Raw genomic sequence first — 23,549 nt, 5'->3', positions numbered from 1 at the left:
TAGAATAAGTCTTTTTCCGATGGATAGTAGCTTTAAATTTTTTATGAACAAAATCTTTGCGTAAGCAAACATCCAAATATGCTATCATATCCTTACTATATTGGTGTGTGAATTCCAAGAATTCGGTTGTGGCATTAATATATGTTAAAAATTATTCAATAGATTGCTTAGAGCCTTCCGAAATGAAAAATAAATCATCTAGAAATCGACTATACATCTTTACATGTTTCATAAACACTGAAGAAAATAAAAATCTGTGTTCCCATGCAGCCATAACTACATTTGCATATAATGTACCAACTGGTGAACCCATCGCAACCCCCTTGATTTGTTTAAAGTAATGCCCATCATGATAGATGTAATTATTGGACAAAACTAAATCTAACAAATCTGTCAATGTGTTTAACTCATTTTGTGTAATGGGTATAATTTCGAAGAAAAAAATCAGTAAACCAAGATATACCTAATTGTTGCGGTATACAAGTGAAAAGATCTTTTACGTCTACTGTGAGAAATATAAGCTCTTCAAGATTATCCATAGTTACATCATTGACCTTAGTAAGAAAATTCCAGGAGTCTCGAGAGATGTACTCGAGTTCATTTAACTTGTCCTTCAATTTTAAATCAATAAACTTTGCAATATAATAAGTTTTTGAACCACCGGTATCCACTATTGGACGTATCGGTGGGTTTTGTAAATTTTTATGCAACTTTAATGACCCAAACATAATTGGAATCCTGGGATTTTCCATGGTCATATATGCAAATGCCTCCCTAGTTATTTGGCCCTGCCACAACATATCTTCAAGAGTATATTCAATCCTGGAATAAGAAATATTGATTTCATTTATAGAAGCTTCAACATAAGCATCACCATACAAAACTTGTAATAACTGTTGGTTATAATCAAAAACATTCATGATAATCAAACCACCGCCCTTATCGGGCTGCATAATACGTATATCATTGTTGGTTTTTATATCATTTAACATTTTCCACTCTATATCTGAAAAATTATTATTTTTGCTGTTCCCATAATCAAATCCTCGTTTTCTATATTTCAAATGTTGTCTAAAATCTAATTCACACAACTCCTCAAATAATTTTATTTTTGGGTGGAGTGGAGGATTTGTTACACTAGGAATTTGCATGGAATTACTAACCATACTTGGCGTTTGTTGATGTATTACCGCCAAGTTCAGTTTTCTAGTAAAATGTTTTAGCTCAGTTATCAAGTTGGTAACACTTGCCCTTTTCATAGGAACATAAGTAAACCCTTTACTGAATACATTGGCATGTTCTGTAGTTAAATGAACTTGACTATAGTTATAAATATGATAATCGCCAGTTACACTAGTGATGACTTTAAAATTACTCTCACCTTCTGTATAATTGCAATTTTCTATACTAATAGTCTCTACTGCCGATTGTAATCGCTCCTTGAGCCCATTCTCTGCCTTCTCCAAGCTCTCATACTGTTGTTTCTGGCTTAGTAGCCTTCCTTGTTCCGAAGGCATTCCGAGTGGCAGGGGATGTTGTCTTCTAAAGGGAATTGCTGTTTATTATGAATATTTTCATTGTTTTACACTTGTACGCCATTGTTATCAGTCACAGAAAATTCTGTAGTTGTTTCTTGATTACGCGCTTGTCCTCGCAATAGTTTAGGGTATGCCCGCCCCTTGGAATAATCCATTTTGTCTCTTTCAAGTTTACGGGCCTTTCTTTCTACAATGGCATTGCTATATTTGTCTATTTGTGTAAACACCTCAAGATATTGATTTTGGCAAGCAGCGTAAGATGTCTGCTGTTTAATTTTGACATCAAGTTCATTTATTTTGATGTTAAGTTCCTCCATATGTTTCCCATTATGTTTGATTAACAACTGTAGCAGTTCACAGCCTTGCCGGTCAAATAATTGAAGGAGATCTTTATGAAGTGAACTATTCCCCTTTAACCCAGTGGGATATTTCCAATATCGGAGACCTTTTGGCACCTGTTGTCTTTGTGCATTCAGTAAAATATATATTTTCATGTAGTAATTTCCGATATTGCCATACCATATTGTGGAATTCATCCTCCATAGTTGAAAATGTAGGAATAGCTGGACATGTTCCTCGGCCATCAGTTTGTATTTGATTGAGCCACTGCTGCAACGGAATGACAGGATTATTTATACTAAAATTGTCATTATGTGACTCATATTGTTCTTGTCTTTGTATTTGGCCTGGAGTTATACTATCCATGCTATCGACACTATCCAAATGATTATGCCCAAAAGCCGGTAATCTGGCATTTGTGTTGTTGCCAGACAGTTGCTCTATTAGCTATGTCAGAGTTGTAACCGACTGTTGCAAGGTATCAAATTCAGCCCGAGTTACCATAGTTGCCACCTCTTGCGTGCTACCAGAAGCCATGCCAAACTATATAATCTGCAAAGAACAGAAACAAACTGATAAAAAGTTTAGAAGCACTATAGCAAAAAACGGCAATATAAATCTTTTTAAAATTCGTCCTCAAGTTTATTGGAATGCACAAACAGTTGGTAAGCGCTTTCGGCTGTATAAGTATTGGACTTTTTATCAGTTTGTTTGTGTTCTTTGTGGATTATATAGTTTGGCATTGCTTTGATTCTGCTATTTCCATTTTTTTATCTTTTTTCCATTCCCATTTCCTCCCCTTTTAAGCCCTGAGGTGCGCCCCACAAACCTGGTGCTCAAATGTAAACAGTCCTGCTATTTCTGGGGGATATTTTGTTTGTTTTAGACCTGGTGCACACCACACAAACCCATTTAGCTAATGTAAACACTGAGAAATGGCTCTTTCTGGATGTGAACACACTCTTCATTTCATCGAATAAGTCAATACATCCTCAGACACACCCCCTTGCTTAGCTGTGTTTAGCTACGTTTATCAAGGGGCCATGGCACTCCAATATGCTTACACTATGCATGACACACACCTCTTTTCATGTCTGCTGCTCCTCCTGCTTACATGATCGCATTATAGCACCTACACGGTTAGGTACAGTTTGGCACTTAGAATATTTTTGTGATTCAGTAAATGTCCCCTCATTTGCACTGACTTAGTCCATAGTGACTGCACTATCCCAGAGCCTTTCCCCTTAAGAACCACTGTTCCCTGGTATTGTTTTGATTCTACATGCCATAGACTATAATGGTAAAATGCAGATTTCACTTAAAATTGAGTTTTCACATTTTTTTTATTTTCAGCATAATCCCGTTTGTGCGCCACTGTCCTATGCTTAAACAGTCAAGATCGGCCAAAAGAAAACTTTTATTTTTATAAAGCTGAAACACTTTTCCATGCCAATGGCCATATATTTGGCAATTGGCATGCCTAAAGATTATAATACATGCTTTTATTTGAGCTATCATGCCTCGATTTTAATTTTTGCAGAAATGTATTTGGCTAGTAGCCAAATACATTTCTGCAACTAACACTATTCTTGTTCAGATGCCTGCCTGCTTGCTGAATCACTAATTCACTTCATTTGCATGGTCTTCACCAGCAAATGAGGTAGTTAGCATTATGCAGTGATGTCCGTGCAGGAATAGTGTAAGCAGGCTCGTGCACATCAGAACAATAGTTTACTGGATCTCTCAGCGGCCATATTCCGTGCAGGAGTGGCTACACTGTTGCTGCACATAAAAAAAGCTTATTGAATCCCAGGGATTATTTCACTTTAGCTGTATATGTGCCCAATAGATACTCGCATCATTAACACACACTGTCAGTATGTATAATTGCAAGTACTGACTAACAGTCTTCCCTACATAAAAGACTGAGACAAATTCCTTTGAGAAGCAATACAAGATCTGAATAGAAAAAAAAGTGGGAGCTTCATCATTTGTGAAAAAAAAGTGAAAATGAAGAAAGTGAAAGAAAAGTCAATGTTTTGGGGCACTAAACTACATGCAGAAGAAAAGAAGACTGACATGGGGTTAACTGCTACATTTGTGGCTACAGCTGGACTTCAATGGACAGCAGTAAAACCCTCCTGTTGATTTATGGCAGTGGTATCATTAGAGAGAAATTGCAAAATGATTCTTATTATTGAGAAACTCAGATTGCAGTTTTTATAACTACGTGGTCATAGGTACCACTAGGGGAGACTTCTTACACATCAATCAGGAGTGTCGAGCCCTAACCTTAATCTTTAGTTTTGAATGACGCTCCAGGACCCATACTCAAGAGACCTAAAATTTGGCTTCCACTTAGATACAGATTAGTAAAGACAGGCATTACCTGTCATGTATTCTAAGTTAGTACTGTGCACATTGTGAACCTGTATTACATAATGGTACTTAAAGTGTCATCAGTATGTCTTCCACCAGACAGAACCAGCATACGTACAATGCTTGAGAAAAATCTGACAAACTGTTTACTGGATCTGAAGCCAAACTTTTGGTATCCATCTATATTTTTATATATTTGAAAGTTAGCGTTGCCTAATAAATTTCATCTGAGCTGAATCTAGTACCTGCATCTATTGGGTTTTTAATGTGATTGTTGAACTGAACACATTATGGTCCAGTCTTTGACCCGTCAGTTCTATGCAGATGACGCCACAATGCAGTACAATTGTCATATCCATCAGCATTCACTATTAAGTTTCTACACATACTGTAACACCTATTGGAAATGCACGGTTAGTATTCCAGTGTTATAACATTAGGATTGTTTATATTTATGTATTTAAAGAAGGATAATATAATAAAACTTACAGTCCTCTCAGTCTTAGGACAAAAGATGAGTTTAGGAAAAGGGTTTCATTGTCTTATTATAAACATCAGTGTTGCTTCCTACTGTCCAAGATGAGTCCACACAAAACACGCATGCATAAATAAACAAATAAACAGCAGACAAACAAACAAATGGCCAGGGCTGTGACAAAAGGAGATATTGTCAGCCCAGCTAGCTGGAATTTTGAAAATAATTGTATGTCATTGGTGAATATCGAAACAATTTATATAAGATGTTTGTGTTACAAATGTATTACAACTGTATGTCCTGGCATATAAAACTGCTGTGTACAGACGTGTGTGTTGAAAAGGTATTTGCAAAATGCTTGTGCTTAAAATGGATACATAGTGTGTCCTAATGGAAAAGAACAGAAATGTACATGCACTATTGTAACTGTTTAAATGTACATATTTTAATAGTGCAAACTGGAATACAGGATGTTAATTTCAGAAAAATATTTGAAATTAAATTACTTTATGGCTAGGCTATAAAATATGGTATCCTGCAGTTTTCAATACAGTAAGAGACACAATGTCTATACTTGGAAACTTTCTGTATTGTCTTTAGGGTGGACTAATTACTAGTCTTTAAAGCATGAAGGAATGCAATTGTTTATGTCTTCCAGCATCTGCCAAAGATCTGAAGAGAAGCCCTTGTCTGTATAGTTTTACAGATAGAAGCTAACTGCTGCCAGCTTCTAGCAAGGGGGGTTTGGGAGTGAGAACTAAAAGTCAGATGACAAGAAATTATGACATTTTGCATGCTATCCTAGCAGTGATATTTTAGATATTAACTTGAGAAGACTCTTAGTGAGACAGGGCAGTCTGTATTCTGTCTCTGACCTGACAACAACTAGAAGATCCATTCACCACATCTGCCTTTGTCTAATGAAGAAAGTTTCTAGGGTATAGAAATTCTCTGAGATACAGTCAGGAATATAGTAAAGCTTAGTTTAGATATTTTTCTTTATTTATATGAGACTGTCTTGCAATGTTGTTTTAAATATTTCTTCTGGTTGTGAACTCTGATGTCACTGTGAATGTGTATGTAGTATTGTCTTGTTCTTTTATTATTTATTATTAAATATATTTAAACATTTTATTGTGGCTGATCTGTATAGAGATATTTCAGTTTTGAGAGTACTTGCATATTTATTTGGTGACACTATGTGGGCAACTCCTAGTAGTCTTCCTCTTGGTCAAACTACCATTTGTGTTAATATTACACAGCAAGACTGGACACCCTTTGTTAAGGGCCTTAAAGTAGCTGATAAGGGGTGACTGGTGGCAATAATAACTACCTTAAAGTCTGGGCAAAGGAAGAATAGTTAGTAAACCTATGCCAGCTTTTTCTAGGTGTGTGTGTGTGTGTGTGTGTGTGTGTGTGTGTGTGTGCGCGTGTGTGTGTGTGTGTGTGTGTGTGTGTGTGTGTGTGTGTGTGTGTGTGTGTGTGTGTGTGTGTGTGTGTGTGTGTGTGTGTGTGTGTGTGTGTGTGGGTGCATGTGTCTGTAAATCAAACCTCAGAGTGTGTGTGTGTGTCAGCTAATTGGGCAGGGACATGAAGCACTGGTTGGACAGACAGGGTGCTGGAGTTCTTGGCTTGGTCAATCAGCTGAGATCTTAACTCTATAGTTGTGCCAGTTGGGAGACTTATTTCGGATTTGGAGAAAGTGGGAGAAACCAGTCCTGGACTGACTTTGGTCTTTGTATGCTCTTAAGGGAAATTGCACTTGATGCAGAGAGCTGCATCTGGAGATACTGTGTGTGTACTTGTTATCCTCTCAGTGAACATCCCCCACTGTTGCCAGTGATGAAGACTGAGGTCGCTTGATTACTGGTTGGCAGTGGTGGGTCATCACAAACACTTCAACACAAGCAGTTTATTCCCCTGGCACTATGTTGTGAGCACAAGCCTCCCATGGAGGAGAAACAAACACAAAAATAGCAGTTGAATGAATAGCAGATGTGTGTGTGTGTGTGTGTGTGTGTGTGTGTGTGTGTGTGTGTGTGTGTGTGTGTGTGTGTGTGTACATATGTGTATGTGTGTTTATGTGTGTATATATATATATATATATATATATATATATATATATATATATATATATATATATATATATATATATATATATATGTATATGTATAGATGGGTCTGCTTCATAACACTGAAATTTCCTAACATTGAGACCGAGACATTTAAATCCCAAAACACTGAAAACCCAAAACATTGAAAACTCAGAACACTGAAAGTGTGCTTCATAACATTGAAAACTACAGTGCATATGTAAATAACATCCTCTCCACTTATAACAACACTTAACTAACAAACACACTGTCTACTACGTTTCTGCAGGGGGGCAAGCTCCCCTGCACCTCCCATGTGGAGGGTTCTGCCCCCCACACCCAATGTAAACTAAATATACCAACTCCAAGATCACACTATAGTGAAAAACAGTTAACTTTTTTCCACTGAAGTGCGATCTTAGAGTTGGTATATATAATTTACAGAGTGGGGTGACGGGTGAAGGGGGCTTGCCCCCCTGCAGAAACTTACTAGAAAGTGTGTTTGTTAGTTAAGTGTTGTTGTAGGTGGAGGGGATCTTATTTACTTTTGCAATATAGTTTTCAATGTTATGAAGCACACTTTCAATGTTCTGAGATTTCAATGCTTTGGGTTGTCAGTGTTTTGAATTTTCGATGTTATGGTCTCAGTGTTATGAAATTCAATGTTATGAAATTGCAGTGTTATGAAGTAGACCTATATATATATATATATATATATATATATATATATATATATATATATATATATATATATACACATACACACACACACACACACACACACACACACACACACACACACACACACACACACACACACACACACATACACACACACACACACACACACACACACACACACACACACACACACACACACACAGGCACACACGCACACACACCTATATCATTCTCTGTAGTGTAGAGGATGGTGCCATCACTTTGATCCATATAACATGCATTTCAGCAGGTGACCCAGTTCATCAAGAGCTTGTTAGGCCAGGATTTTGGGGAGATGATGAATGAACAGTTAATGCTGCCTTGCCCATTCAAGGGTGAGTATAGATTTCAAGGTTGACCACAGTTTCTGGCAGAGGCTGGTAGTTGTAGCTTAGGCAGAAAAATTGAAAGGTGAAAGGGGAGTGTCATGCAGATCATTCACAGTGCAGGCTGGGCGCATGATAGCTCATATACATGAATACATTGTTGACATTGTGTATTGCATATGGTAGAGATTAAAACTAGGCTTAAAGGGCAGTGTTCCCCTACCATTAGGATGGGACAGTACTTAGTTACTGAAGTGATTAAGCAGGAATACTTAGTCAAGGCATTTGATGAATACTGAGGCTGGAAAAGGTGAATCACAAAAAAAAAAAAAAACATACTTTACTACAATGCATGACCAACTCTGCTCTCAAAGGGCATTAAAAGGTATGAAACAAACAATATTGTATAATCAGGAGAACACCCCCAGAATGTTGCAGCACTTACGGTATTACTTTAATATCTTCTTTTCCATGTAGTATGTAGTCAATTACTTTATAGAAGATTATTTCCTAAAAAGACAAGAAGTGGAAAATAAAGGCACAATATTTCAAAAAGCATCAATTTGGAATTCATATAAATTTAATTGGCTTACCCTGCCATCAGGAGTCCTTGGTCCAGAATATGGTGGGACTTCTCCCATATACATGGGCCATAAGTCAAAAAATTCCTGAAGAAAGAAGACATTAGTTTATAATTAGTCACTTGTTCTAATGTGTCTACAGCTGTCTGCTTCAACTTTTCTCTTGTAGTCACACATTACTTGAATGGAGTTATACAACAGATACACTTTGGCAGCCTACTAATAAGAATATTGTGATTTGTGAAACAATTTTTCACCTTTTTATAGAAGTGTATAGCAGTTTATGAATTACACTGCGGTGGTGCAGCAGTAGCATTGTTGCCTCCCGGCAAGAGGTTCTTTGGTTTGATTCTTGGCTGTAGCACCTTCTGTGCAGAGTCTGCATGTCCTCCCTGTGGTCAAGTGAGCTTTAAAGAGATGCAGGTAGGTGTGTGAGTATGTGTGTGGCTTCTGTGAAGGTCGAGCACTGGGCTGGCAACTCGACACTGTAAAAACTCCACTTCCAATCAATAGCGGACTGGTGATCCTCTGTGGTGACCCTAACCGGGAAAAGCTGAAAGACATTACTATACATCAGTTCTATACAAGTGTATACTGTACTCAGTAAAATTACAGTAGCTTTATAATGTAACAAAAATATGAATATTGTGTTTTCTAGGATCAAACCCCTCAAACTCCATGAATTATAATCTTAGCTATAAATACTTGTCTCGGTTTTTATATTAGTAAAAAAGATTCTAAGGATGCTGTTTGTCGGGAAAAGTTCTACATATTTAGATTTTCATTTTCAATATATCCCATGACACTCAGTTGGAAAAAATGAGTAATAAAAATGTTTGACTGAATGAATGAATGAATGAATTAATGTGTTTAGATATAGTGCACCTTTAATGACTGTGGTTTTCATGCATTTTTAGTAGGGTATATATTGGAACATCGACTATTTAACAGTTTGAATCACTAAAGGTCGACCCTTAGTGATCTAACTGTTAAAACATCGAATGTTCCGAAAAAAAAAAACAAAAACAAAAAAAATGAAATGGTGTAGGCAGGGGGGCAAGCCCTCCTGTGCCCCCACCCCCCGCTACTTAAATATACCAACTCTGAGACCGCACTACATTGAAGTAGATGGAAATCTCCCCTTACAGAGATTTCCATTTACCTCTTTGAAGTTCTGCAGTTTCGCTATTCTCGTGTCTACAATGTCATCTTGCAGAGATATGATGCAAAGCTTGCAAACTTTGCATTACTTCCATTTCCTTGAGCTAGATTCATTATCTCCACCATTAGCTTCACTCATCTGAAGATATACACATACTCCTTCAGTACACAGCAGTTTTACTGCTGTCTGGAACATTTTCAGCACTATTTCTTTGCTGTTTTTCAGGACTTAGACTGTCTGTCACATCTGTCTTTTATACACACATACTGCTCTTCCTTATGATGCCTATATCTGTTACCATTTCCTCTACTTCATGCCTTTTTTTAGTTGTCAGACAACAGTGTCAAGAAACTGCTTTGTAGCAAGATTATTTTGTATTCTACCAGTCTGTTGAATTTGTACCATTGTTCAGGTACATATATCTGTTGTTTTGTAATTTCAATATATTGTATTTATTTGCATCAATTCTAAACAATATTGTGCTTGCCTTTGGTCTGGGCAGTTTGAACTGTCCAGTTTGTATCACTCCACTTTCCTCATCAACAAAGAAACAGTGGGTAAAACAGTTTTATGCGATACCATGGTTAGTCTTCTAAACATCTGATCCAATATGCTTGTCATATATCATAATTATCATCTTCTGTTTAATCTGGAAAATGTTTCCTTGTAATAATATTGCTTTTCATTGTATTTTCTCTGCAGATTATAGACTGGGTTACTCTTCATAGAAGACTACAACTGTGATGGTTATCATTTCTTAAATCCAAACTAAACCGATATTTTCAGTCTGTAGTGGGATCTTGCATTCAGTTTACAAAATTACATTTGAATCAAGGGATACAAATTTGTAATAAATCTGAGAGGGATCACTTTAGTTAGCCATATATGAACTGACTAAATTATATTTATATTTAATTTAATTCAGTAGAATGAAAGTGTTTCGATTGCTGTATATACTTTCTTAGTTTTAACTAACATAACTCAAGGTGCTAAAACCTTGAAGTTCTTATACAGAATTAGGAGAGTAAAAGGAGGAACAATACACCAGCATTAGGATTTGGGGGACTTGTCATATTTGTAGGCATTTTTAATTTAAAAAATTTCTATTAGACTAGTTTCACTATAGTGACCTTCAGTCACCTGGTCTTCAGTCCTCTACTGTTTAATAAGGATGGAGTATAAGAAGGGTGTTCTGGAAATGTAGAGGAAAACATCAAAAACAAAGTGCAAAAATTTCGTCACCAAACCAGTAAATTAGTCATTTCTTCAGAGGGCCACAGAAACAAGAATGCTTTCACTTTAAAGAAGGGTAAGCCAAAGGTAGTCTAGAACAAAGACACATGGTGCACTGTGGCTGGAAAAATAAAGTTTTATTATAACAAACTGGTGTTTCAGGACTACTTTTCTTCTTCAGTCAAAAGCAAAAACACATATAAACTTAACATTTAAATAAAAACATTAACCAATAAAATTGCACCACCTGTTAACAATAACTTTTATAAAGTATAGGTGTACTTTATCTTAAAGGCCCCTTTTCTGTATGTAAGATAAGGCTGCAAGCTAAAGGATACCTAGAAGCCTGCATGCCTGCAGCTGTATTTATTAGGTAGACGGGTAGCTTCTGCTATCGATAAGCCATTATCAACATCTGCAGGAGTACTTGTTAGTTGTTAATCGTTTTGTTTGTTGATGCCAAATTATTTGAAGATGCTATAGAAAGATCTGCTCATATCCTTCAGTGATGAATGGATGGGACTGTACCAGTAACTGGGGTAAAGACATGTAACAATTTGGTGTTGAAAAGTAATGCTCATATCCTGAGATCATAATATTAAATGCAATAGTTTATTAAGCATCTGAGAAGGCAGAGCCCTTGGGAGGTATTGCATGGTCTCAGTTATTTCCAAACACAGCTAAGTCACTAAACATAAAACCGTGGAAGTCCTACTTGTAGATAACACAAACTTATATTTGATGAAATTTAGATGTAGGGGAATGGTTAGTGTCTTCAATTCCAGGTCTTTCTTGTGGATTAATTTACTCATTTTCCAAAAAGACAAGAGAACCTGAAAGAATGCATTGCTTCATTGTGTTATTACTAACAGCACCTTCCATATCATGGTAACGGGGGTTATTTTTTACTGCTGATAGTTTGACCTTTGTGCCATATTGAGCCATTTATTCTCCGTGTCTTGTCCAGCATAGCACCCCATATCACACTATGGGAAACCTTTTTTCCTAGGGAAATTAGAGTTCTGGTCAACATTGTTATTGCAGGAGTAGTAGGATGTGGTGGTTGACCAGTACGTGGCCATCACTCATACTCTGCAGACTGTTTCTATTAACCCATTAGTCGTTCTGTACCTCATGGCCCTCTTTCAGTATGCTGCCTTCATGCACACTCAGTGTGTGTACCCTGGGCTGGTCTTGTGTTCTTCACCAGAGTTCATGCTTGTAGTGTTTGACTGCTCTCTCTCACTCTCCTAAAACAGGAGAACTGGCAATAGTCTATTAAGTCCTACACCTCCCACTCAGCTCCTCAAGTCTTTGGAACACTAACAATATCCCAGTCACCTCTCTATGTTATAGTCAGAGTCACAATTCCTATGCTAATGGAGTGGGCGGGGTATAAGGAAGTTTTAGTAGATGTTTTCAGTAATAGTTCTCATACCTTTCCCATTTGAAGAAATGTATGTATTAAAATTAATTTAGTGTATTTATACTGGGAAGTATGACTTTTTCAGTCTTTCTTTCCACTCTTGCTTATGACCCAAATAAAAGCACCTCTGACAATTAAGTACGACCATAGCTATTTTAGTGAAGAACCAAACAAAACTACTTTTTATGGATGAGTAAGGCCATATCTTAAAGAAATGTCACTGAAATCTCAGGAGTTTTGCTTCTTGGAAGACAATTAAAGGAGTTTGTAGATATAACACCATACACAGGTGATGGTATGAAAGGAGTAATAATTCTCCACAAAAAGCCTTAATGGCTGAAGAGCTAAAGAATGAAATATGTATAAAAATAAAAATCTATATATAAAAGCTTTTCTCCCCAGACCTTCATTGAAAATGAGTACTTTCTGGCCCAGTCGGACTTTCCAGGTAGACAAATGTCAAATAATTAAAAATGAACAAATAAAATTGTGAAATAAATCATATACATTTTTTTGATAACATCAGTGCAAACAATCAAAATTTTAACTTGAAAACGAAAAAAATGCCTTGAGAAAGAATAAGACTGATCAGTTCCAAAATCATACGTTCATTCTCCATAAAGTTTCAGATTTATTTGCAGTCATCATTTAGTTGATTTTAGGGTGGGGATCTTTCCCCAAACACTGCCTATCTGCTTTTGACACTGCACTGCATAGAAAAACAGTGGCACGTTTCATTCTCCTTTTATTTTGGGAAGTCACAACTTTGCCAAGTCATCTAAAAGCCAATACTGAATTCCACATCAGAGTAGGTTCTCATTCCCACAGCATATGGAAACTATTCTGAATTTTTCATATTCAGCCACAAGCAGCATAAACATATGAACTTTGCTGACTCTTAAGGAATGCTACAAAAGAATATCTTTCATCTTGATGGATTACATTCTAAAACAGTGGGTATGGAGATTCTTTAAATAATACCGCTATCCAAGATAACATACAGCTAATGGAGGACAAATAATCCATCTTATATGGAAAAAGGCAGTAATGCTCTACCATCAGAAGGGCGACATCTCAGAAAATATGAATAACTACATGCTAATCTTACTACTTTTGTCTTTGGCCAAATAAAGGAGAGGACACATATAAACATCTAAATAATCTTTTGGTGTGTTGAGACTGGATTGAAGACTGACAACATTTTTTTCAAGATATTGTCATGACCATTGTCATGGTGTCAAAGCCATGGTCTCAAGCTAAATGCTAAAAAATGTGTAGTAATCCCCTTTGGAAAAAAAAGAGTACCTGCGAGCTACCACATAGGAGGTAATCCCCTGAAATCTGAAGAAGTAATAAAGGATCTAGGGACCCAAGTAGATAGTCAGCTTTCCTTTGATAACCATGTTGCCAAGGTGGTTAGAAAATCCTTCTATCTGACCCATCTGATCACGAAAGGGTTTGCATCAAGATCTAAGGATGTAGTGGTGCCCCTCTACTCTTCCCTCATCAGACCCATTATTGAGTACAATGCATCAATTAGAATGTACCTGGCTAGGCATCTCCAGCAGCTGGAGAGACCACAGAGGTACCTCACTAAGAGGATTACTGGCCTCAAACAGTTGCCCTATGCAGCACGATTGAAAAAAACTAAGGCTTTTCTCTGTTGCATACCGCCTTCTCAGAGGCGATCTCTGTCTAACATACAGAGCTATGTCCAACCCAGAACTGTTGAACATGCTCCATCTTAGCAAAACCAAATCTACTCAAGCTACACGCTCTAGGGATATAAACCTCAGCACAAAAATGAATAGAACATGCTTGAGGGATAGATTCCCTTCGCAAAGACTCCCCTTGCTATGGAACAAGGTCCCGATTTACATAAGACAGAGCACCTCACTATCACTCTTCAAGAGGAACCTTGATGAGTGGATGGGTAACAGAAAGTTCACACCAGAGATCATACCAACAGCTCTACTAGATAGGGGCCAAGGGTACTAGCTGCTAGACCAAGGGCCTAGGGTACTAACCAAAGGGACGGCGAATACTGCACAACATGGCTGGGTTAATATATGCCTTCGGGCAGATAACCCAGTATCTACCTATGAACCTATATTAGGTTACTACTACTGTGATTAAATTCAAAGAATGCTCTCAGATGAATGAATGCTGAAGAAGCCACTGATTTATTTTCTTAGACCTTTTTAAGTCTTTTGATATAGTCAACCATTTTGTTCTTTCTTTCAAACTGGAGGCTTAAAATCTGAACTCAAGCTCTATTTCTTCATTTTACAGCTACTATGACAGAATAATTCAGAGCTGAATGGGAGTGATATCATTCTTTAGAATACTGAATTCTGACAGAAGTGATTATAAGACCAATATTCTGAGTTAGATGGGACAGATCTGGAATAAAGCTTTGTATCATTAAATTTGAAAACATGAAATTCCAAGTCTAAAATTCCAAACACTGATAAAAATAACCTTTCAGTGGCCACTCACTGTAGGTGTCTTTGATACAAACATAACTTTGTCCCCTGCTCTCCTTAACTTTTCCTTCTAGTCTTTGAGTCAGTGCATCTCAGTGTTAACAAAAGTCCCTCCCTCAATTCAGAATTTAAGTCTTATTATTCTATATGTCGTAAAAGCACTGTGTTGGATATTATAGCTCCCAGATAGATTGTCATCCTACTCTGTGACTTTAGATGCCCTCATGCTTCTTTGTTTTGTCATTTCTTTTAGTATCTAGGCTTAATATATTAGAATGTAACAAAGATGGTACTTCGCAGTACACAGCTTATGTGATTATCACAGCAACATCTTCAATGAACCCATAGCAAGTTCAAGACAAATTTCAGGATGCTAGCTTTCAGTTAGAAGAATTGCTACATAGTAACATCTACATCTTTTCATCTTCATATCTAACACTGTCCTATGTATTGGATAGAAACTGGATCAGAAAGGAAAATGCAGTGAAATCAGAATGTTATATGCAGATTCAGTAGAGACTCTCCCTTATTATGATGCATTATGCAAATCCCATCATAACCATCTCTCCTTGAAACTTAGTAACACCACAAGGCAGTGTGGTAAGAAAAATGCTTTTAAGCCTTTAACCCATTTGGAGTGGCTTACTTTTCAAAATATCTAAATGGTCACAGTGAGTCACTTACAGACTTCTCTAACCACTGTAATCACCTAATAGACATAAACACCATTTATGAACCAGCTTTGAACCTTAGAACCCTAAATCACTACAATTTAGTAAATTCCCATAACTCATAAAGATGAAGGAGTTAGGGAATTCAATGTCTTTTCTCACAGCAAAATCCCTTCAATAATTCGACAAGATGATTTGTACATTATCTATAAAATTAAGTTCAGAACAATATTATGGAATTGATTCCTACATGATCCCTAAAAATAAGTTCCAGATATATTCCATGTGTAACAACAAGTCACCTAAGCTTGGTTATGTGATGACAATGTTTATGAAACATTGTAGCTTATCTTAAGTTTACTTTGGAATGTCCTCTACATTCGTCACAATGTATCTCTTATTCTTACATCATAAGCTGTAGTCCATCCTCTGCACTGTTGTACACTGTATACAATGTAGCTATTTTGCAATATGTCTTGATTAATGTGTCAGTCTGATATATACAGAGAGAGATGTGTTTTCTTTCTTTTTCTTCCTCTTCTTTTTTTTTCAGATTCAGATTCTTGGATTTATTTCCATCAGAAAATTTTATTTTTTCCCTCTCAACTCCAATGGAAGAATAATACAGGAAGACTAATAACTTACTGAACTCAATTTATACGATTGTTGCTGATGAAATCATGGGATATACTATATCGCAATAAAGGCATAAGGTTTTGACAGGGCATTGTACCACTTATTATATATTTTGAGGGAAGAGATATCTGAAAACAAAATTATATTTTGTAACTAATACTCATGTCTGGTAATTTGACTGTTTAATTTAGTAAAGGTTTAGTGCTGACAATAAGGCCATATGCCAAAAAGCTTCATCTTGCAGTTTTGGGAATAATTTCTTTAGTCTCTATCTCATTTGGTCACTGTACAATTCTGAATAATTTACTTTACCAGACAGGGTTCCTGGACCTCCACCAAAAATCACTTACTTGGAAATAAATGAATAAAATATGAAATACATTAAGAAAGAAAGACAGTCATTTTTTTTTTTAAATAGAAAGTCAGAATGACTTTTTCAAATGACTCTTTCAGAAACAGACGTCAAGCACACACTTATATGTTTTAAAGCTGGTGTGAAAAGTATAGGCTTAGAGAGAAGTTATAAAACAACATTCATGCATCCATGTTTGTTTATGGAAATCGTACCACAGTACATAGCTATCATAGGTATAGTAAAATTCTGGCAGGTTATTCTACCCAGCTTTCATAAATGTTAGAATTAATAATTCTGAGAAGAAACTTATAACTGCTTGATTTGAGAAAACAATCATGTTTTAACAATAGAATTTCATGCTAAGACTGGTTATTACTTAGAAAATCTGTAAAAGGTTTTACACCTGTAATCATAAGCAGCCCAGCCTACAAAAACATATGAAAAATATGTGTTTTAATAAACAATTCTAAAAAATAACCCAGAAGATGAAATCAGATTAATTGGGTCACTACTGTTTGTCATTATCATTTTATGTTTTTTGTTGGAACATAAAATATTGTTCCTGTAAAATTGTACTGACATGTTTACATGTTATCATTGTTTCAGTACATTAGACTTTGGTTTGTCACAGGTGCTGTGCTATAACATGAGGTTGTGCAACTCAGAGAAGAAGGAAAAGGTAAGCTTCTTGTTTTTTAAATATATATTTTTAAGAATTTATGGGTACTTGCAGGTAATACAGAGATTAGGGGTGTGGCAGCAGAAGCCTCACATCAGGGATTGTAGAGAGGCACAATCCCATGTAAAAATGATTGTATTATATTTTACTGTGAGTGTCTGTAGTTCAGTGAGTTAAGATAATGACTATATAAGGAGATCAGAGGATGTGGAGGAGAATCCCTATTTTGGGGGTTGCAGAGTGGCACCCCCCTGTGACAATGATTGTATTATACAGTATTGTGAGTTTCTGTAGTGCAGTTAAAGTGATGAATATGTACAAAGATCAAGGGTTAGAACCCCTATATCAAGGACTGCAAGGTAACACAGCCCCTTGTGACAATGTTTGCATATTATACTCTATTGTGTGTTTTAGTACTGCAGTGAGTCAAGGAGAAAAATTTTGTTTGGTTTAAATGTTTCAGCTATGATGTTCTAAATTTCAATAAAGTGAATTGTGCTGTTTTATTATAGCATAACCTGGGACATGGTCATCAGACAACAGCACATGCTTTCTGAGGATATCCAAACAGAGACAGAAACCACAATTTATAAGGATATAGGTCAACACCTGCTTTTATTACTACCTGTTCAAAACGTCCAGACTCACCCTTTTGCTGAATGTCCAACTCTCCATATGAAGTGTGAATGATTGGGAAAGATAGGATAGGGAACAAGACATGCTAGTTGTCACTGTGACAAAAGGAGGTACTGCCAGAGCAGCTAGCTGGAATTTTGTAAATAATCATATGTCATTTGTGAATATCAACATAATTCATATGCTTGTGTTACAAATGTATTAGAAATGTATGTATATATGGTTTGTGTAAACGTGTCCTGAAGAGATATTTTGTAGAGTACTCAGCTTAGAGATACGTCCACAGTGTACCCTACTGGAAGAGAAACAGAAATGTACATAAACTATTGTAGCTATGTAAATATATATATTTTAATAGTGGAAACTGGAACATAGAAGGTTAACTTGCAAAACTTCAGAAAATAGTTGAAATTAAATTGCTTTATAACTGCACCATAAAAGATGGTTTCAATGCGGCAATGAGACAGGATGTCTAAAACTAGGCAGCCTTCTGCAATGTCTTGTAAGTGTTTTATTGTTTTATGTCTGCCAGTAATAATGTATTTGTGTTTGAAGGGAAATTTTATATTCAACAATATGGACTGACCATGGGCACACCATGTGCCAACTCCTATGCCAACACATTAATGGCACAATGGAAAAATACCGTGTTGTTGAATAATGTTACTTATAGTAGAAATGTATTGCAGTATAGTCGTTTTGTGGATGACATGTTTTTTTATCTTGAGAGGTTCCATAGAACTATTTGAGCAGTTTGTTTCTTTTTTAAATGAGAGTACCTCTTTCTTGAAGTTTACTACATGTGCATCTATTTATGAGATTGATTTTTTAGATTTCAAGCTAAAAAGAGAAGGGCATGTTCTGCACACTAAGGTTTATAGGAAAGAATGTAGGAATAGTGCTATTCCTGCACAGAGTGGATCATGCCAGTGCAGCACAGCAGTGCGGCTTGCATATTGTGCAGCTTGCATATACATGAAGGTGCTCTGCTGTATAAGCCGCACATGCACGACCCGTAAGCAATGCTCGGACATGCCCCCTGCACTCTAGATTTGCTGCACGCAATTCTAAAGCAACTAACAGTGTCTACAGACACTGTTATCACCACAAAACAGTGTCTGCGGACAAAATACATTCATACCTCTCAACTGTATAGATTTTCACAGAACGTCCAGATTTTTGCCTTATAGTTTTGTTGTGTTCCTTCTACCATTTGAGTTTAAGACTCCACATCGTTCAGAAAATTCATGCTAATACAAAACCTATTATTCCATCAGTTTCTAAGTTTGTAAGAGCAATATTTAAAATCTGTCCCTATTTGTCCCCCCATCATATTAGGCTTTGTCCAGATTTTTTGCTCTAAGAGGTTGAGAGGTATGATTAGAATACATACAGAAGTACAGCCCCCCCCCACACACACACAATGGTCCAGTACAGATAATGTCCACAATGGTATGCCAGTGTACATGCTGGCATACCAAATAAGTAAGCATGTTTTTGAGAGGAACATGTAAAATAATATCCCTGTATGATGTAGTTGTCCAGATGTCCTGCCCTAAGAGGCAGAAAGCAATGTTCATATCCCTAAAGTAAATAAAAATAAAACACGTATATTTTTTTCCATCCTCAATAAAGTTTAAGCATAGCTGAGTGGGTGTGCTTGTCTTACAGATGTGTATAGCATAGCTGAAACATCAGAAGGAGCTAAATAGAAACATACAGCCAAAGTTGTTAAAGTGAAATAGTGTAGTGGTTAGAACATTTGCTTAATATGCAGTCATTCACAGTTTGAGCCCCAATGCAGTTCATTCATTTTTATATGTGAAAACAGCACTAAAACTATATATTTTTATAAATAGGTAGTGAATAATATATATTTGTTAACCAGGGTAGTGTAGCAAGTCCAAATGTGAGGTGTCAGTGTAGTACAGATGTGAAACCCCCACATAAACACAAGTGTCCCATACAGTATAGCCACAAAAGAATATAATGTAATGAAAGCACATAGGGGGATGTTATGGTGGGGAAACATACCTATCATAAGATATCATTAAGAAGGAATCAACCCCACAATCCTGATAGCCCATTAAAATGAAAGCTGAACAATGCTAAATTGTGCACAGCTATGATTAGCCAGAGTAAGCTTTGCTTAAATTTGTATGCTTAGCAATAAATTAGCATAGCTAAGTGAATCTGAGCACTGGTAAGCAGTGCTTAGCATCCACTCCTTTAAGCAATGCTTATCTGTGCTAACTGGGTTTGCCTGTCACTTAGCTTAGCTCAGCCTATTCAGACTTGCCAATCATGGCAAAGGGCGGGAATCCAGCTCCATTTAAACCCTGCAGGCATGAATACAACCATAACCAGTTGTAGCTGATCAGTGCAGGCACTATGGCTGGTGTTGGTTAAGGTGTGCACTTTCAGGTGCAGTGCTGGGGCATTTAGGAGTCCAGGGTCATGGTTGGACTCCTGGTAAAATACCATGAAGGGAGACTGCTGCAGGACCAGTACCAGGCTCCCAATACAAAGTGGAGGCCTGGAACCATCTCACATGTGATCTCACCAGTGCCACTGGCATCCCTCAGACTGTTGAGCAGGTCCAGCAACACTTTGCTGACTTGAAGTATAGGAAGAATGAGCTCTTGGCCCAGTGGGTCCAAGATGCATGGGTGAGGAATGTCCCAGCTATGTGCAAGTATCAGTATCAATAAGTGTTTTCCAAAGTCTAACCTGTGTATATGATGGATAGGTATGCATAAATGTTTCTCTATCTCCTGTACAGCTGCAGATGAGGGTGCCGTGAACTTGGATGCCCATGCCAGCAGGCTGCTAAGGCTGCATTGTGTGGCTGGTAAGTACAAATCTAGCTTGTAGTATTCAGGGCAAATAAATAGAAAGGAGTAGAATGTCACCTTTCAGTATCTAAAAAAAATGGGTGTGGTTTGTACTGAATAAATGAGAATTTAGCAGAGTAATAGTGACGTACAGGGTTTATATCAATAAAAGTGTCAGTACCTGTCAGTAAAAGTCAAAACCCTGAACTGGTTGTGTTTACTTTGGTATGTGGTGGTATGAATTGAAATGTGTATAGTTTCTGCACAGCAACAATAGCTCTGAAAGTATTAAATAATCAAGGTTCATCTGACAAAGATTGCAAAGTTGTAAAATAGGAGATTAACTATATGAAGTATTCCATGCACCAAGATCTGATACCTGAATAGTAATGTTGTGTTAACCAATGTTTTCCATGCCATGCATGAATGTCAGAATTACAAGGTCAGACTGTACAAACAAGAGAATATTAGGAAGAAAACAGTCAAACAAGAGAAAGCAGTTTCTCAATAGCTCATTCTGATGAAGCACAAACTTTGTTGTATTTTTTTGCACAAACAAGCGTGGTTCAAATCCCGGGAGTGGTAGTAAGCTGTATGCATAATTTCACCCAGGAATATGTGAATATGTGTAGAAACAGTCAGGTAGTGTTAACAGAAATTTCCTCCACAGGTCTGCCAGAAAAGAAAAGGTATATCTTAGCTGTAAGAAGGCTGTACTTATACAATGTGTACAACACCCACTGTCCAACCCCAAGGCTGCAAATGACAGCAAGATAAGTACATATACCAAGTAGTCTCCTTGAAGAAATGTCCCTTAAAGTGTCACACTGTCACAGCTAGTAGTCATTGCCACCCACACCCAGGGTGACCAATAGAAATCAAGGCAGAGTATGGCAGTAGCACACACACACACACACACACACACACACACACACACACACACACACACACACACATACACACACACACACACACACACACGCACACATGCAGATCTTTTACACACACACACACACACACACACACACACACACACACACACACACACACACACACACACACACACACACAGTATGAGTGCACATATGTAACCCTGACTATGTGAATATGGGTAGAAACAGTCAGGTACTGTTAATAGAAACTTCATCCACAGGTCGGTCAGGTAAGAAAAGGTATAAATTACCTGTAAGAAGGCTGTAATTATATACTGTGTACAAACATACCACTACACAAACCAAGGCCATAGGTCGATGTAAAGTGAGGTAATTCCTGGAGAGTAATGATTAGAGCAATGATCATTAAAGTTGTGAGCAACTGAAGCCTATACAGTTGTTACTTGACATCTCTCTCTCTCCCCCACTCTATCTGCAAAAAAAAATCTATTCACATAAATCAATGAGTTGTTTTTCACCAAACCTACTGTTGGGACATGTGTCCTATTGTTTTATAAATATTTAAACGTTTGACTATTAATGTTCCCTGTTCAAATACTATCATTGGTGTCCTGCTGCTATCAATGTAACCTGCATGCCGTTATAATGCCCACTATGGTTCCATATATGCATGTGTTCTGTTTGATATGCAACTGTTCCAAATCTGTTGTTTTGGGTTAATGGGAATGCATATGCATGCTGTTATAACTAACCCTGGAATTTGTTTTCATGACTAACCAACATATGTTATACAACTGCAACACCATAGCACATCTGGGAAGGCCAGTTCCAGCAGATCTGCCTGTCTCACCTCAACTGGCTGTGGCACCGGGCCCCAGCACATCTGGGACCCAACCCAGAACCTTCTCTTCTGCTGGTCCTGCACCAGCTTTGGGTGGAACCACCTCAGGGGATGGGGCCCTTACCCCCAGGAGCGGGTGCAGACAGGATACTGTCACCCTTTGTCAGGTCCAGGAATTGGTGTGTAACCAGCTTGAGAGCCACGTGGTGCATCTTGAGGGTCAGCCTGCCCCTCCTGCTCAGACCCCAGCACAGACACCTTTGAGGCCGTGAAGGTGTAGTATTGACTGCCCATGGGTGGGGACCTTAGTCCCACTGTATCCATCTGGGGGCTCGTGGGTGTCTGATTCACAACCAACCCCCCCCATCCAAGGTGTTTACTCCCCACATGTGTCATATACTGTCCCTGTCTGCTGTCTTGTCTGTCTTCCTATCCAACTTACCTCCCCAAATATACCTACTAACCTTCCCCAGCATCCCACTCTCACCTTATAATTAAAAAAGAAAAAAAAGGGCAGTCTCTTCCCACAAAATACATAGCTGTCAATTTTGCACATGTCCACTGGACACGTAATCTGGTCTAATTGGCTTAACAACACATTACTGTTGTCCTCACCCCTCTCTCAGAGGTTTGAGTATCCAAATTCATGTCCAAATTTTGTACAAATGCACAGCTATTGCTGTATCAGAACCGGACAGCTATGGACCTTCCCTACACCCATCCTGCACATCCCTAGCTATCTGTTACACTGTTTTTTTCTCTGCATGCCCCCTTTTTCACTACTTTCCTATCACCCCTTTTTTCTTTTCTTTTAAAGAAATGAGTGCAAGGGCAAATGAGAGTAAACTGCAGTAAGCAGCAGTAAGTGAGTTTGCGCAATGCTAAGCAATGCCTACACAGATTAAGCAGTTTCCCATTTAACTGTGTGTTGGCATCGCTTACTATCACGCAAACCCACTTACAGCTGTTTAAAACTGCCTTACTCACCCTGTCTCCATCAGCCACTCTTCTGCCCAGCAACAAAATACTCAGCCTTTGCAAGTCTTGAACCCAGTACACTGTGCACCACACTCAGAGGAATTTACCACTACACCATCTAAGATAGAGTAATGAATGCTGCTTTTTCAAATATATAATTCAGTACATTTATAGAATAGTAGGGAACAAACACTGTAGAATCAGTCATGTTTAGTATATATAAATATACATATAGATGTGTATGGTGATAGATAAATATTAAAAAGTA

At 37.5% G+C, this 23,549-nt stretch overlaps 1 protein-coding gene across 1 annotated transcript in view; it reads right to left on the bottom strand.

Moving 5' to 3' along the window:
• The window catches only part of LOC122800395 (rod cGMP-specific 3',5'-cyclic phosphodiesterase subunit beta-like), a 1,051,627-nt gene that overhangs the window by 649,805 nt on the left and 378,273 nt on the right, over positions 1-23,549 (bottom strand). Inside the window, exons 5-6 of the mRNA XM_044069844.1 lie at positions 8,464-8,538; positions 8,316-8,380 (exon numbers count right to left, since the gene is read on the bottom strand). Of these exons, the coding sequence (XP_043925779.1) occupies positions 8,316-8,380; positions 8,464-8,538 (140 nt within the window). The remainder of the gene's footprint in view (positions 1-8,315; positions 8,381-8,463; positions 8,539-23,549) is intronic.

This window comes from Protopterus annectens, chromosome 4.part0, assembly GCF_019279795.1.
Source record: "Protopterus annectens isolate FY-2018-M chromosome 4.part0, PAN1.0, whole genome shotgun sequence".
NCBI classification, from domain to species: domain Eukaryota; kingdom Metazoa; phylum Chordata; order Ceratodontiformes; family Protopteridae; genus Protopterus; species Protopterus annectens.
This window is presented reverse-complemented; position numbering and strand designations above follow the sequence as displayed.